We start from the raw sequence: 15588 nt of genomic DNA, 5'->3' as shown, positions 1-15588 counted from the left end.
GCACTAGCACTAGTGGCCGCACCTATCCGAAAAGAATGCGTGCCATAGCGACTAGGATCCTCCCCGCAACGGGCTAGCGCTAGGCGCAAGACCGCCAGAAACTGAAACCGGGACAGAGGCGCCCCATCCGCATGAACGAACAAAATCGGGGACTCCACCGTCCGCATCAACAAAAACTCTCGCAAACAAGACACCGGGCAAGAAATACAACCCTCAATCCCATGGAGAACCAACCATTGACCGCGTCCCGCCTGATCTGTCTTGGAGCTAACCACATGAATCTCCACCCTGCTGTCACCTAACCGCACATGTTGCACACACAAACCGCGCCCCCTGGCCCTGTCAGCTGCACTCACCAACAACTCCCCCACTCTCAACGCACCGAAGAAAGCAAGGGAAAATGTCGCCCGGAACATGCTAGCTTCGTAAGGAGAGTGGGCCAAATCCGGCAAGACTGCCAACAACCGTACCAACAGGGCATGCCGAATAGGTAAACGAGTATCCGGTCTGCAAGGCACCACTCTCCCCAAAGCTCGAAGCAGGCGACGGACCAGGAAACCCGAAGCAGGACAGGACCAACCCAACGCCCGACAGAAAAAGGCAAACCCGGCCAAACGCCCTTGAACCACCCGCCGAGACAACTGGGACCTGTAGGAATCCAACACGAAATCCTCTAGCAAGGATTCGGCCACATCCCCAGGTGCCCAGCCCCTGCTGAACAGAAAAGTAGCCACCAAACGGAATCCCGCTAAATAATGAGACCAAGTAGCCGGCGCTACCGACAGGCGGAGCATGTCCCACACTCCTTCTCGACCAGGCTCCACAAATGCGCCGGCATCGAAGCACCTTCTTCGTGAGCCCCGGGCGCCAGCCGACGAAACTGCGAGAAATGGAAACGAGAAAGAGCGTCAGCAATGCCATTGTGCAAGCCAGGGACATGTCGTGCTCTAAGGAACAAATTAAGACGCAGGCAACGTAAAACCAAGGCCCGCACCAACCCATTCACCGCTAGACAACGCGCCACCTGTCTATTAACCACCTCCACCACTCCCAGGTTATCGCACCAGAACACTACCCTCCTATCCCGCAATCTATCCGCCCATAAGTCACAGGCCACAATGAAAGGAAACAATTCCAGGAGTGTAATATTTCTCGTAATACCCCTCTCCACCCAAGCTTGTGGCCAGCGCTCCGCGCACCACGCCCCCTGACAGTACAGTCCAAAGCCAACACCACCAGCCGCATCCGAGAACAGCTCTAAGTCGCAGTTAGACACCTCGGGTGCCTGCATAGGTAAGTAGCCATTAAAATCGCGTAAAAAACAAGCCCACATACGCAGATCCGCTCGGACTCCCGCCGACAGCCGCAAAAAATGCCTCTTATCTTTTACCCCCGCCGTGGAAGCCGCTAATCTACGTGAAAAGGCCCGCCCCATGGGCAAAACCCGACAGGCAAAATTAAGAGAGCCTATCAAGGACTGAACTACCTGCAAAGTAGATTTACGCGCCGACAAAACCCGCTCGATCAGACCGAGCAGCTGTCTGACTTTGCCTACCGGAAGACGAGTTACCAAATTCTCAGTATCCAACTCAATTCCTAGGAACACCAAAGACGACACCGGACCCTCAGACTTGTCCTGCGCCAAAGGTATCCCAAACTCCGCAGCCATGGACTCAAAGGCACCCTTCAGACGCGAACAGTCATCTGAATCTGCCGGTCCAATGAACAGAAAATCATCGAGATAGTGAACGACCGCATCCAACCCAGCCCGCTGAACCACCACCCAGTGGAGGAAGGAGCTGAACATCTCAAAATAAGAACACGAGATAGAACATCCCATAGGCAAGCAACGATCGTAGAAATAAGCACCGTCAAAGCGAAAACCTAACAACGGATAAGACTGCGGATGAACTGGCAAAAGGCGGAAAGCAGATTCAATATCCACCTTGGCTAACAAAGCACCGCGGCCCGCCTTAAGAATGAGCCTCAAGGCACAATCAACGGAGGAATAACGAACCGTGCAAAGATCCCTCGGAATCCCATCGTTCACAGAAGACCCGACAGGCCGGGATAAATTGTGGATGAGCCGGAACTTACCGGGTTCTTTTTTAGGAATCACCGCCAGAGGAGACACCATCATAACCGGAAAAGGCCGCTCCCGAAAAGGACCCGCAATCCGGCCCAGCCGCAATTCCTCCTCCAATTTGCGATGGACCACATCACTCAAATGAGTAACCGAGGATGAATTACGCGCCCGAACCCCCAACAACTCCCCCCGAAATGGAATCTCAAAGCCCACAGAAAACCCCCGCTCCAAAATAAGAGCAACACGAACCGGCCTATAACCGCGAAGCCAAGGGAGCAACATGCTAACCAGAACCGGAGTAGGTACCGCACTCGACCCACCCCTACTCGACCCACCTCTACTTGCCAACCCCCGGAGGACCCCCCGCTGGCTTCTTAGGGCACTTAAGGAGGGGATGCGGCAGCCCACAGTGCGAGCACGCATGTCGAAATCTACAGTCTGTGAAGGAACAGCTAGATTTGTTGAATCTCCAACACACATCACTGAGTCCCCCTCCGCCACTCCCCCCTCCCATCCCGGGCCGAAAGGGCCGCCCACCGCCCGGAGTAACTGCCGACGCACGACCCACACCCAAAGGGGGCCCCACAGCTTTTGAGGACATATGGGTGAGCCACAGATTAACATCCTGCGTGCCCCACGACATATGCGTGTTCTCTTCCATCTTATCCCTGAAAGCCTCGTCGTAGTTCAACCACGTCCAGCCACCAAATCGCTGATACGCATCAAGCACCGACTCGGCGTACGCTAACAATAAACCATAATCCTCGGGACGGTACCTCCCCCAAACACTGGCCAGCCGCATGAAGGCCCGTATCCAGTTAAGGATGGACCGCGGGACTGGCAAAGGTTTAACTGCACTCCCCGCTCGTTTAGATTTTTTCCTACTACGCCGATGTGCCCTGCCTTCCAGGAGACGAAAAATGTCGATACAGTCACGGCGCCGAATCTTGCGCCGTAAATCGCGCGGTACTCGCTCCCATAATTCCGTCAAAGCAACCAACGCAGGCACCCCTCTACCATCCCCTTGGTGCACCCCTCCCCCCGTTCCCACCGGACCACCCTCCTTAACCGGCCCAGCCCGAGGGGAAGAAGACGCCGATGAGGAAGACGAGGACGAAGAGGAAGACCGGCTCGAAGAGGACGAATCCCTTCTGCGCCGCCGCTTCCCCTTACCCTTCCTACCCCCGGGTTTTACCCCAGAATCCCCAGCAGGCGCAACAGTACCTGACGTGGAAGGTCCAGCCTCAGCCAAGGAGAGGCCACTAGCAGCAGCCTCAGCAGACGCCACCGGACGTTGCTCCTCCACAGTGACGCCACGGCCAGCAACCACCACTCCCGACACGGGACCAGCGACGCCTCCGTCAACAGCCGCCGCCTCCGACGCTGACGACACCGATGCTCCCACGCCACGCTGTCGATCAGGGACGCCATCCATGCTGCCAAGAACGGGACCCGGAGCAGCTCCCGCCGCACTCCACTGGTGTTCCGGAACCATTGATGGACTCTGCGAAAAGAAACCACAGCCAGAAACAGAGCCCGGAACGCCACCCCCCGGCATACCCCAACCAGGACCTCCCACACCAAAAGGTAAGGAGCCACCCAACCAACCAGGATTCACACCACCCCCCCAGGACGGGGGGAAAACACCTGAACCCCAACCCTGCTGCCCGGAACACCAAGGAATCATGCCATAGGGAGACCCCCAAGGACCCATGTGACCCCCACCCCAACCACCAGACCCCCAACTAGCAGAAGGCTGAGGAGAGGGTTGAGACTGTCCCCGGTCCCCCTGGGATAACCTATCCGCCCCCAACCCTGGTGTAGCATGCAATATTTCTGCACTAGGCGCAGAAGCTGCTCCCAGCAACCCCGGCTGCACCAACCCTGTGGAAGGGGCTGGCCCTGCACCGTGTGCCTCCTCCACCGACTCCTGAGCAAAGCCAGGAGCCGCCCCGCTGCGGTCCACAGGCCGAGCAGACGCCTGCCTGCCCGACTTCGTCTTCCCCAAGCACTTTTTGGGCCCAGCCCCCTTCGCCGTCGCAACGCGCTCCGGCCTCTCTGACCCAGAAGCCCGCCCACTCCCCACGCCCGCCGAGCAAGCCGAAGCGATCACCGAAAGCGCAGCAGATTTAGAGTGTCGCTTCGGCCTGCTCCGGTCTTGCTCGCCCACGACACCCACCTGCTCCGCCGGGTCCTCCACCAGCGAGTCTCCCGCCCGAAACGAAATTTCGGCCTCGTCGCGCTCCCGCTCCCTCGCCACCGCCGATCGGTCCGCCATCACACCAGCCAGAAAAAGGGGGCCCGGAACGCAACGCCACGTGAAATTCGTCTCAGGAGGACCCACGACGGTTGAGTCCTCCACACCTTCCCCTTTTATCAGGTCACTCGCCCCCCCCCCCACCGCGCGCTCCCGTTTCTGCCAATCCCTTTGAATCCCCTGCACTAACCCCCTCCAATCCGACCGCCCCTCCACTATCACCGCCCCTCCTACCGCCCCGGCCGATGGGCAACACGCAGGCCAGCCAGCCCCGTGTTATTCTACGCCCATCGACACGGGGTCTCGGGCTACTCTGAAACTTACCAGCCTGTAGTTTCCGACTTTTTCTCTGTTACCACTTTTGTGAAGAGGGACCGTATTGGCTCTCATCTGTCATCATGTTTCTATCCCCTTCCTTTTACTAAGCCAAGATGGAGGTTTCTTCAGCAGTCCGGAGCGCTAAATGCTCTGACACTCATAGCATTCCTATGAGCGTTGGAGCATTTAGCGCCCCAGGCCATGGTAGAAACCTGTACTGCAGCTTAGTAAAAGAGGATTTATGTTTCTCCAATCCCATGGAGCCTCTCCTGTCTCTAATGATTTATTAAACAAATCTGTGAGAAGCCCCACAAGATCTTCTGAGCTTCCTCAGTATCCTAGGATGGGTCTCTTCCGGTCCCATGGCTACATCCACTTTTAGTTTTCCCAGTTGTTCATAAATACTTTATTCTGTGAACGGTGTGATATCTACTTCATTCTCATATATACCTTTGTCAGCCAACCAAAGTCCTCCAGACTTTTGTTCTGTGAACACAGAATAAAAGTATTTGTTTAGCAAGTTCAAGTTCATTTTTTCTTCATGTATTTAATACTCGTATATAGCACTCTGTACATCAAGTAGTGCTATGGAAATGATAAATAGTAGTATTAATAGTATTCTGTTTTTCCAACTGGAGGTCATTTGTGTTCCAGAATATTTAAAGTGCTGAGTTTTCATAGGTAGGGTTGACGCAGTTTGAGTTCTTGGATTTGGTGCTGATATGGAATACACAGAGATATAAACTACTGTTCCCTTCCTTCAGAGGAATTAAATTGGCCAGGAAACTCAGTCAATCTTTCGCTTATAAATTGGTAGAAATATGGAATGGGTTTCCTGAATCTGTCAGATTGATAGGTCAGTAACAATAATTTCATAAAATCCTAAAAACCTTATTTACACAATACTTGGAACAGTTTACCTAAAGATTAAACGAATTGATTGCCCCACAACACTTATTTTCTCCTATGGTCTTGTTTGCTTTTTTTGCTGGTCTTTAATTACTTATAAACCGAGTCGAGCTCCGTCGGGAGATGGCGCGGTATATAAATCGAAGACTAGATTAGATTAGATTAGATATGGTATGGTATGACAAGGTTTTTTTGAATGTCCAGTTACTTCACACAGTGTCTGGCAATGGAGGTACTATCACTGACATGATACCAGAATTTATATAGATATATTTTTGTATGCTGTTTTGTAAAACCTTCTTCATCTGTTCTTTACCCATTTGAGAGAATAATTATACTGTCTATGAATTACATAAAAATGTATATAAGAATGACCAAGTGTAAATGTAAAGTGAGAAGTTGAGGTGGGATCTAGGGATGACGGAGTGAAGCTTGGGACCTTTCCCCCAATCAGCAAGGCATTCTGCTGCCCCTGGGTAAAAGGATGCACATTAAGGGCAATTTTGTAACAGTGTCCATATTTACATGCCACTGGAGCACATAAATATGTAGAACAGTGTCACGTGTAAGCATATACTTCCCTACAAAAGCGTCAGCAGGATGAGTAAATGCTGTTATGTAATGGTGCGTGTAAGTGGCATAGGGACATATTCTATGTACAGTATGATACCTAAAAAATTGGTGCTGAAAAGGACAATGCTTAGCGCAATTCTATAAAATGATCTTGAAATTGGAACAATGAGCGAGGTGATTAAATTTTCAGATGGCACTAAAACGCATGCAGATTGTGAAAAATTGCAGGCAGACCTTAGAAAATTGGAAGACGGGGCATCCAAATGGCACATGAAATTTAAAGTGGACAAATGCAAAGTGATGCACATTGGGAAGAGTAATCCAAATCATAGTTACCGGATGCTAGGGTCCATCTCGGGGGTTAGCACCCGAGAAAAAGATCTGGGTGTCATTGTAGACAGTACAATGAAACCTGTGACCCAATGTGCAGGGGCAGTCAAAAAAGCAAACAACATGCTAGGAATTATTTTAAAAAAAGGGATGCTTAACAAGATTAAGAATGTTAGAATGCCTTTGTATCATGCCATAGTGCGACCTGACCTGGAGTATTGCACTCAATTCTGGTCGCTTTATCTCAAGAAAGATAGCAGAACTAGAAAAGGTTCAAAGAAGAGCAACCAAGATGATAAAGGGAATGGAACTCCTCACTTTAGAGGAAAGATTAAAAAGTTATGGCTCATCAGATTGGAAATGAGACGGCTGAAGGGAGATATGATTGAAGTCTACGGAATCCTGAGTGATATAGAACAGGTACAATTGGATCGATTTTTTTTATTCCGTCAAAGATTACAATGACTAGTGTACACTCAAAGTTATAGGGAAATACTTTTAAAACCAATAGGAGGAAATATTTTTTCACTCAGAGAATAATTAAGCTGTAGAACGCATTGCCAGAGTTTGTGGTGAGAATAGTTAACATAGCTGGTTTTAAGAAAGGTTTGGATAATTTTCTGGAGGAAAAGTCCATAGTCTGTTATTGAAATAGACATGGGGGGGGGGGGAGCCACTGCTTGTCCTAGATCGGTAGGATGGAATATTGCTACTTTTGGGGGTTTTGCCAGGTACTAGTGACCTGGATTGGCCAGGCTACTTGGCTATATGGACCATTGGTCTGACCCAGTAAGGCTATTCTTATGTTCTTAAGTTCTTATGCCTCCAAAGATAGGTGCAGTTTATTTATTTATTAAAAAAGTTTCTTTACTGCCAAAAATCTCAGCGGTTTCCAAGATTACATACTTAAAAACATAAAAATACACATACACTAAAGCATATCAATCCAAGGTCACCACACCTCTAGCTGTTCTCACAGAGTGCTATTTGCATTACTTTTAAAAAAATACTCATCTGCTTTGAGTTAGGGGAATAAGACAGCTTCAGAGAAATATAGATCACATTTAGCACTCGCCCATGTGACTAATATTTAGGCGCATCCATTTAGGCCAGTGAAAACCAGGCCTAAATAGCTGTGCCTAAATTATTGGGTATATTCTATAACATTATGCCTAACCTTTAGAAATGTAGCAAAAAATGTGCAAAGGTCCTTAATGAACAAGGACTTGTCTTTATTGACCCAATATGAGCCGTGTTTCTGCACCAGTTTATAAAAAATAAAATAAAATTTTATATATATATATATTATCTATATCTATATAATATCTATATAATATATATATTTTTATTAAATTATGCATATTTATTTTTATGCATATTTATAAATTATGCATATTTATAAATTATGCATATATATTAAATTATGATATTTTATATATATGTATATATTATATTATATATATATATAATTATGCATAATTTAATAGATTATATATATATATATATATATATATTTTTTATTTTTTTTTTTGTAAACTGGTGCAGAAACATGGCTCATATTGGGTCAATAAAGACAAATCCCTGTTCATTACGGACCTTTGTACTTTTTTGCTACATTCCTAAAGGTTTAATAGATAATAACTTTTAGGAACTCCCCCCCCTTGTTGCTCTTTTGGCCATGCACCCTTTTTTTTTTAGTTTAATCAAGTTTTATTGATAAAGGTTTTATTCAAAAACATAAAGGTAAATTAATATGTAAAGCAATCAAATCAAATACTAATTAGTCAACTAGAGCTACATATGAAATCCGTGAAACTAGAATTTACACACACCACTTTATAGAATATGCTTAGAAAGTTGTGTTTGTAAATTCTAATTAGTTATTACTTGTTAATTGCCAGTTATTGGTGCTGATTAGCTTGTTAAACAATTAAGTTGCATGTACAAATTGGCAATGCGTACAGATTTGCTTGTGCAACTTTTGTCACACTGTACAGAATCAGGCCTATAGTATGTAACTGGAAGGGAGCGTATACATGGGTTGGGAATGGTCAGGGCTCCCACGTACACATGTAACATACAGTCTACTGTAATGTACGAGTCGGTGTATCCCTTTCACATTCTTGTGACCACAGGTATGCCAAGCCTGTGGCTGATACAACAGCAGTTACATAAATGTAAGGTGCACCAATATCAGTTTACGCTAGTGTTCTAGAACAGAATCTGAGTAAATGGGTTCAAAAATTATTTTCTTATTACTAGAAGAATGGACCAAGATGATTAATGCAGGTAAGAGCCTAGAAGGAAGCAGATGAAGGGAATATGCTGCAGACCTTACCAGTGCCATGTGGTTCCAGTGGGGATGCCCAAGAATCTCCTTTCTCCCTTCTGTCCAAATAAGGATGGAGGGCTAGCCGGGGTATCCATTTTCCTACCCTTCTATCCATAAAATGGAAGCAGGACAGGCAAAGGGATCTCCCTCTGTCCAAAGTCTGTGGCATATACCTAGCATACAGTATTTTACTTGGCTGGCTGTGCATCTATATGGAATTCTAAATTGGTCAAACACATTAACCTAAAATCTGCTTCTATTTCTATCTTAAATGTGCATAAAGCATAGCCTTCCTTTTGTAATAAGTACATTCACCTAAAATTGTTTTTTAATTGTGGTTCTTCTTCCGTTTCAGGCTGCCAATTTTGGTACTTATGAAACAGACCAGGATTCCAGCTGGGGGATGAGAGGTACAATGAGAGATGATTTGAGTCAGGGAGAGTGGCTTTCTTAGACTGAAGAGGCAGCTAAAAATGGCAATGCTATGGGTTTTGTGGATGCATATATTTCAGAGATGTTCCCTTTTATCTACCTGCCTTAATCTCGGTGCTGGAACTCTTCAATGACCATAAAATTTATTTCTGAGTTTTGCTGAGTCATGCAGTAATAAGATCTTGTGACCTTCAATAGCTGCAAGATAGGGGTTCTTAACTTAGTCCTCAGGACACAGCTAGCAAGTCAGATTTTCAGGATACACACGGTGAATATGCATGAGATAAATCTGCATACAGTGTAGGTAGTGTATGCAAATCTGTCTCATGCATATTTATTCTCCTAGTTGAGAACCCCTGCCATAAGGGATAAATTCTGATACTTTTGATGGTGAGACTTGCATCTTCTGCGGCAATAACTGAAATAAGTAGATGGGTGACTGTAGTGTACAACAAGAAAACAAAACAAAACTGCAGGAAATTGTACAGGAGTTTTAATCAAAATATTCGTGTGGACTGGACCCGACATGGTCTTCAGGGGTCCCAATTGTTGGTGTGTAGAATATGAGAAAACCAGATTGGATAAAATAAACAAAATCTAAAATGAACAGGCGTGAAGATATCCTGTATGATATCCAATCTGTTTTTCTCATATTCTACGCACCAACAATTGGGACCCCTGAAGAAGGAGTGTTTCTTCGAAACACGGACCGTGTCGGGTCCAGTCCATACGAATATTAGGACCAGAACTTTGGATATTATTTTATGTATTTTTATGTGTTTTGATTAAAACTCCTGTACCCTGTACAATTTCCTGCAGTTTTGTTTTCTTGTGCACCTGTACTGCAGATTTTGTTGGTTTTCTTTTGCTTTGACTGTAGTGTACTAATTAGAGAATGACACGGTGGCAGTTACCCATGGCTAGCCGCAGGTAACCCTCCGAAACGTTGGGGGAGAAAAAGTGCTCACTGCGGGCACAAGGACAAGGCCATCCACCGCCCCGTGGAGCGGTGAATGGCCTTGTCCCTGCAGTTAAGGGAGGGAAGGCGCGCGGTCACCTATTGTGCGCGGCCACCTCCCTCCCTATGGCCAAATCTATCTACCTCCCTACCCCTTACCTTTGTGGCGCTTTAGTAAAGAAACTTACTGAAGCCGGCAAAGCCTTCCTGCCTGCAGTCGCATGTGTGTGCAGTTGCGTCAGAGGAGAAGCTTCCGCCCACACACATGCAACTGCAGGTAAGGGGGAGGGAGGGAGATTATCGGGCCGCTGAAAGGCGGTGAGGTGGTGAGAGGGAAGGTTGGATGCTGCGGGGACGGGGCAGTGAAGGGGATGGCAGGGATGGGGTGGTAAAGGGGACGGTGGTCCGATGATGGGGCAGTGACGGGGACAGATTTTTTCCCCGTGTCATTCTCTAGTACTAATACTAGTAAGAATGGGTTGAGATGTATGCTGAAGTGATCTTTCCTAGTGTTACCATATAAGCACTAAAGTATCATTGAAAAGGAGGTGGCAGCTTTGACACCCGCAAGTTCTGCTATTTGCCCCACTATTCCCTACCAATTGGTACTATAACTTATGAAATTGTTATTCTGTCACTTTCCTACCACCTGGAGTAATTCAAACCACTCAGAGTGCTCTTGCCCCAAACTTGCACACAGTGAAAATTACAAAATCAGGGAAAACATCATGCCATTAATAACTTAAGCCGGCTTTTACAAGGCTGTGGTGGAGGTTTCATAGAATTCCTATGAACGTCAGAGCATTTACCTCACTGGCCCGTGGCAGAAGCTTATACCATAGCTTTGTAAAAGGAGCCCCTTTACTCCACAATATTATAACTTTTTTTTTGAAAAAAAAAGTAGTCCTCAGAGGGTTACTCCTTTAAAAAAAATGTTAAATTTTAAAACTATATAAAATTGTGGAATAAAGTTATAAATGCCACAATTTTTCCCTAATTCTGTGATTTTTGACATTGTTCTTGGTACCAGAGGACTGGGGATTTTATGCATAGTTTTTCATCTTACAAAAACTTGTACAGAAGCACTAATGGCCATTGAGCTAATTAGTGATCGCTGACCGTCTCAGCTCTATCCGGGTGGTGCTGGAATGGTCTAGTGGCAGAACTAAAGCAGAACCAGAAGATACCCAAGTACCACCAATATTCAGGGCCAGTACCTAGAAAGCTAACCAGGCAAGTTAGGATCGGCAGTAAATAATGGTGTTGCCCAGCTATTCCTCGTACACAGCTCAACTTTGAATAGCCAGTTATAACTTTAAATGACACAGTCAGCATTTAAATTCAATACCGACCGTAGCGCTTAAATATTCAGAGGACATATTTCTAACTGAATAGTAAACTTGTCTGTTCAGCATGAATGAACCACTCCTCCATTCTTTTTCAGAATACAAGGTAAGAAGCGCCCTTCCACCACAGAAAGAATCATCCAACTCTTCCCTATCTTACCAGGTTAAAACTGTACCTTTTTGTTGTGCTTATGTGCAGTGTTGTGTGTGTCAAGTGTCGATACAAGTATGTACAATTTACATATCTTCTTCAGTATTCCTGTTTATCGGTTCGGATTTATTTGCCACCTTTTTGAAGAAATTCACCTAAGGCAATGTAAAGCAAGAATAATCCAGACATAGGGGACAGATAATTGCAACATTAAAAATATTCAAAAAACAGTAAGGGTAAAAGATCATGGGTTTGATATACCGCCTTTCTGTGGTACAGCCAAAGTACTGTGACTGAATTCAAAAGGGCCTGGGATAGGCATGTGGGATCTCACGGAGAGAGAAAGAGATAATGGTTACAGTGGATGGGCAGACTAGATTTACCATTTGGCCTTTATCTGCCATCATGTTTCTATGTTTCCTAGTTGGCTCACAATCTAAGATTTTTATACCTGGGACAATGGAGGGTTAAAGTACACTTTATGGCATAGCCCGCTATATACAATGCTGACACAACATGCAGTAAAACATCTTAGTAGAATAGGGGTGTAAGCAGAGATGGAATATACAGTATATCGTATGTACTCAAATATAAACCGGAATTTTTGGGCCCAAAAATTGATCCAAAAATGGGGGTCCCGGTTTATATTCGGGCCCGCACCACTCTCCCAAAATTATTGCAGGCCGCCACCAGGCTTTGCACCCTGTCCCTCCTCCCTACCCTGTCCTCATACCTCCTCTGTTGATCCCTGGTGGTCCAGAGGTGCAGCAAGCAGGAGTGAGCTTTTCGTGCTCCTGCCCCGCTGCTAACCTGGTCGGTGGTGGCTGCTGTGAGATCGGGTTTCTTCAGCCGCTGAGTGGCACTGAGCAGAAGCGCACTTTGGCACTGCTGCTCAGTGCTGAGCGACTTCCTGACTGGCTCCCACGAAGCCGCTCAGTGCCGAACAGCAGCACCAAAACACGCTCCTGCTCGGTGCCGCTCAGCGGTTGAAGAAACCCGATCTCGCGGCAGCCACCACTGACCGAGTTAGCAGCTGGGCAGGAGCGCAAAAAGCCTGCTCCTGCCCATTGCACCTCTGGACCACAAGGAATTGGCAGAGGAGGTACAAGGACAAGGCAGGAAGGGGGGAAAGGTTGCAGAGCCTGGGTGGGAGGGAGGCTGGGTGCAGTCTGACAGGGGAGGGAGGGAAGGGGTCTGGATGCAGGGCACTTGAATATTAAGCCACCCAATTTATATTTGAGTCAACCATTTTTCCTCCTTTTTGGGGGGGAAATGGGGGTCTCGGCTTATATTCGAATTAACTTATATTCGAGTATATACAGTAGACAGGATAGAATAACAGGAGCTAGATTGAAATATAGGTGTCCAATGGTATTAGAAAGGTGGGAGGCGCCCAGGGCAATGGTTCCCCTGCCCTCTTCTCTACCCCTTGCCCCTCCACCCGCTGTGTGTGTGTACTCCTTCCCTATCCCCGTACCTCTTTAACTTTCACGGTGCAAGCAGTATCTCCAACTTGCTGCCTGTGCTGGCCTCGGCTCTCCTTCTGATGTCATTTCCTGGTTGCAGGACCTGGAAGTGATGTCAGATCGAGAGCCGAGGCCAGCGTGAGCAGCAGGTTGGAGCTTCTGCTCACACTGGCGAAGAGCTAGAGGTATGGGGGAAGTGAAAGCACGCAGGGGAGGGGTGGGGAAGAGAGGTATCAGTGCCCCTACTAAGATGCTGCTGGGGCAGTCCCCCCCTTCTATGCCACTGTACGTGACTGATTTAAGGAAAAATTGCACATGGAGTCTGAAAGGTGCAAGCAAATGATCTCAGCTAGAGTAGAAGTGGATAAGCAGGTCCTGCTACAGGATGTACAGCTGGTGTTAGTCCTTGTTTGTGTAACCAAACATCCTTTTAGCCCTGTTTTTATTCAAGATCTTTTTTTGCTACAGGTCTATCCTTACAAATCTCTTATTATAACAAACCGAGTTCGTGTGAAGCTGCCCAAAGATGTGGATCGAACCAGGCTAGAGGTAAGAGAGCTTCCGAAGGAGTTCTTCTTTCTTTCGCTTGTTTTTTTCAGGGGATATCTCCAGCCCAGTACCTTACAAATCGAATGCCTTGCCTTTTGTAGCTTACGAGACGCACATAGTTCATTGTCCCTTAACTTTTCATAAGCAAAGGTAGAGAAATATGGTCAAACATGCACACATAAAGAATGATATCTTAAAAAAGAACTCTTGGCAGCCCTTTACCTTCTTGTGTGAAACAAAGGAAGGTTTCATCAAGAGCCTTTTAATTAAATAGGTATCACATCACTACATGCAAAGGGAACCACTACTATCACCACTAACCCATCTCATAGTGGTTCAAGACTAAGAAGCAACATTATGAGGCTGGTATACTAAGCTGCATTAAATATGAAAGGATGCCAGAAGTAGTCTTCTTTACACTATGCTGTAAATTAAATTTCATGTGTTGTCTATTTAGCTAATTATAAGCAGCTTATAGCTGAGTGTGCTGGACAACTCAGCATTGTGCTGCTTCTGTAATATTCATAGGCCTTTTTGTCTCCTCCCAAATATCTCCAAGGCCCTCCCAGTCCTCAGATAATACCCCTTCCCTTTCTGATCTATACATTTCCTCCACCCCTGCCCCTATCAGCAAGGAAAGGGCTGAGAGAGTGCAAGGTTGAAGGTTTGCCTAGGATGCCTGATACCTGCACTAGTCCTGGGAATTATGGCTAAATACTTTACTTGATTTTCAGAGTGTGTTATGCATTTTGCTAGCAGCTAACTTGTCGATCTGTTTTAAAGAATTACATAGTTTGCATCAGTCCAACAGAACAAGAGCAGTGGGTCCAATGATAACACAGTCCAGATCACATAATTTTTATTCCAGTGCAATAGATGAGACATTCTAGACAAGTGGGTAGTGTCCCCATGGTCACGTGCCATCTAAAAAAGGAATCCAGTTCGGATTTTTCTCTATGCCTCCTCTTTATTTCACTAAGCTTCTTAGCTCCACCTACAGTTTATCCATTCACTCACGCATGCCTGTAGGAATGTGTTCATTCTGCTCTCCACATTTTATTTTATTCAGTGTTTTTAGTCCTTATTTCTTGCTCACCACAGAAACTTGAATGACTATCTAATCAGAGCTCCCTGGTTGGTCAAGAGTCATCACACGGTGGATCAGGTAATCCAGGTGCTGGAGGACCTTGGTTGGATTGTGAATTACAGAATGGGCAGTCTCTCACCCGCGCACTCTTAGAATACCTGAGTATTTTCTTTGGCATGGCTGCCAGCCGTGTCTGTCTTCCAAGGGTATGCAGACAGATTCTGCGTTTTTGGATTTCTTCACTTCTCAAGCTCCTTCGGCGTGGAACCATCTTCAGGTCCTGGGATCCATGGCTGTCACATTGGATGTGGTTATTTGGAAGAGAGCACACATGCATCCTTTCCAGTATGCCTTACTCTCTCACTGGGCTCCGCACAGGGATGCGTTACAGACTGTTCTTCCCTGAGCTCAGAAGTGAGGGTTTTGACATTCTGGCATTTCCGTGGCCTCAGGGACACTCTGTCTTTCCTCCCTTGCCCATGATAGGCCGAGTCTTTCGGCGGATTGTGGACCCTCCAGGCCGAATCATTCAACTGGCTCCAGAATGACCTCGCAGGCCATGGTGCACAGAGCTGATGCATCTTCTTTAGGGTCAAGGCCTTCTGTGGAGCATCCATCCTGACCTACTTCCGCAGGGTTGAATCTGTGAGGAGGACCAGTGTTGCTTTGCTCTTACAGCATGGCTCTTGACCGTGCAGCTTTAGACCACAAGGGCTCTTCTGACGTGGTCCTTGGCACTCTTCTCTTGTCTAAGAGGTCAACTGCTATATCTGCTTCCATTGTGGCGTGAAAGA

The 15588-nt window shown here is 46.6% G+C and overlaps 1 protein-coding gene across 6 annotated transcripts in view; it reads left to right on the top strand.

Annotated features, from left to right (window-relative positions):
- The window catches only part of ABLIM2 (actin binding LIM protein family member 2), a 337722-nt gene that overhangs the window by 247027 nt on the left and 75107 nt on the right, over positions 1-15588 (top strand). For 4 of the 6 annotated variants that reach the window (XM_033950058.1, XM_033950066.1, XM_033950046.1 and 1 more), the window contains 3 exons: positions 9161-9215; positions 11640-11647; positions 13627-13707. In XM_033950058.1, the coding sequence (XP_033805949.1) occupies positions 9161-9215; positions 11640-11647; positions 13627-13707 (144 nt within the window). Of the gene's footprint in view, positions 1-9160; positions 9216-11639; positions 11705-13626; positions 13708-15588 lie in introns of all 6 variants that reach the window. The other 2 variants (XM_033950053.1, XM_033950032.1) reach the window with 1 other exon arrangement.

The sequence above is a fragment of the Geotrypetes seraphini genome, chromosome 1 (assembly GCF_902459505.1).
Source record: "Geotrypetes seraphini chromosome 1, aGeoSer1.1, whole genome shotgun sequence".
Lineage (NCBI taxonomy): Eukaryota > Metazoa > Chordata > Amphibia > Gymnophiona > Dermophiidae > Geotrypetes > Geotrypetes seraphini.
This window is presented reverse-complemented; position numbering and strand designations above follow the sequence as displayed.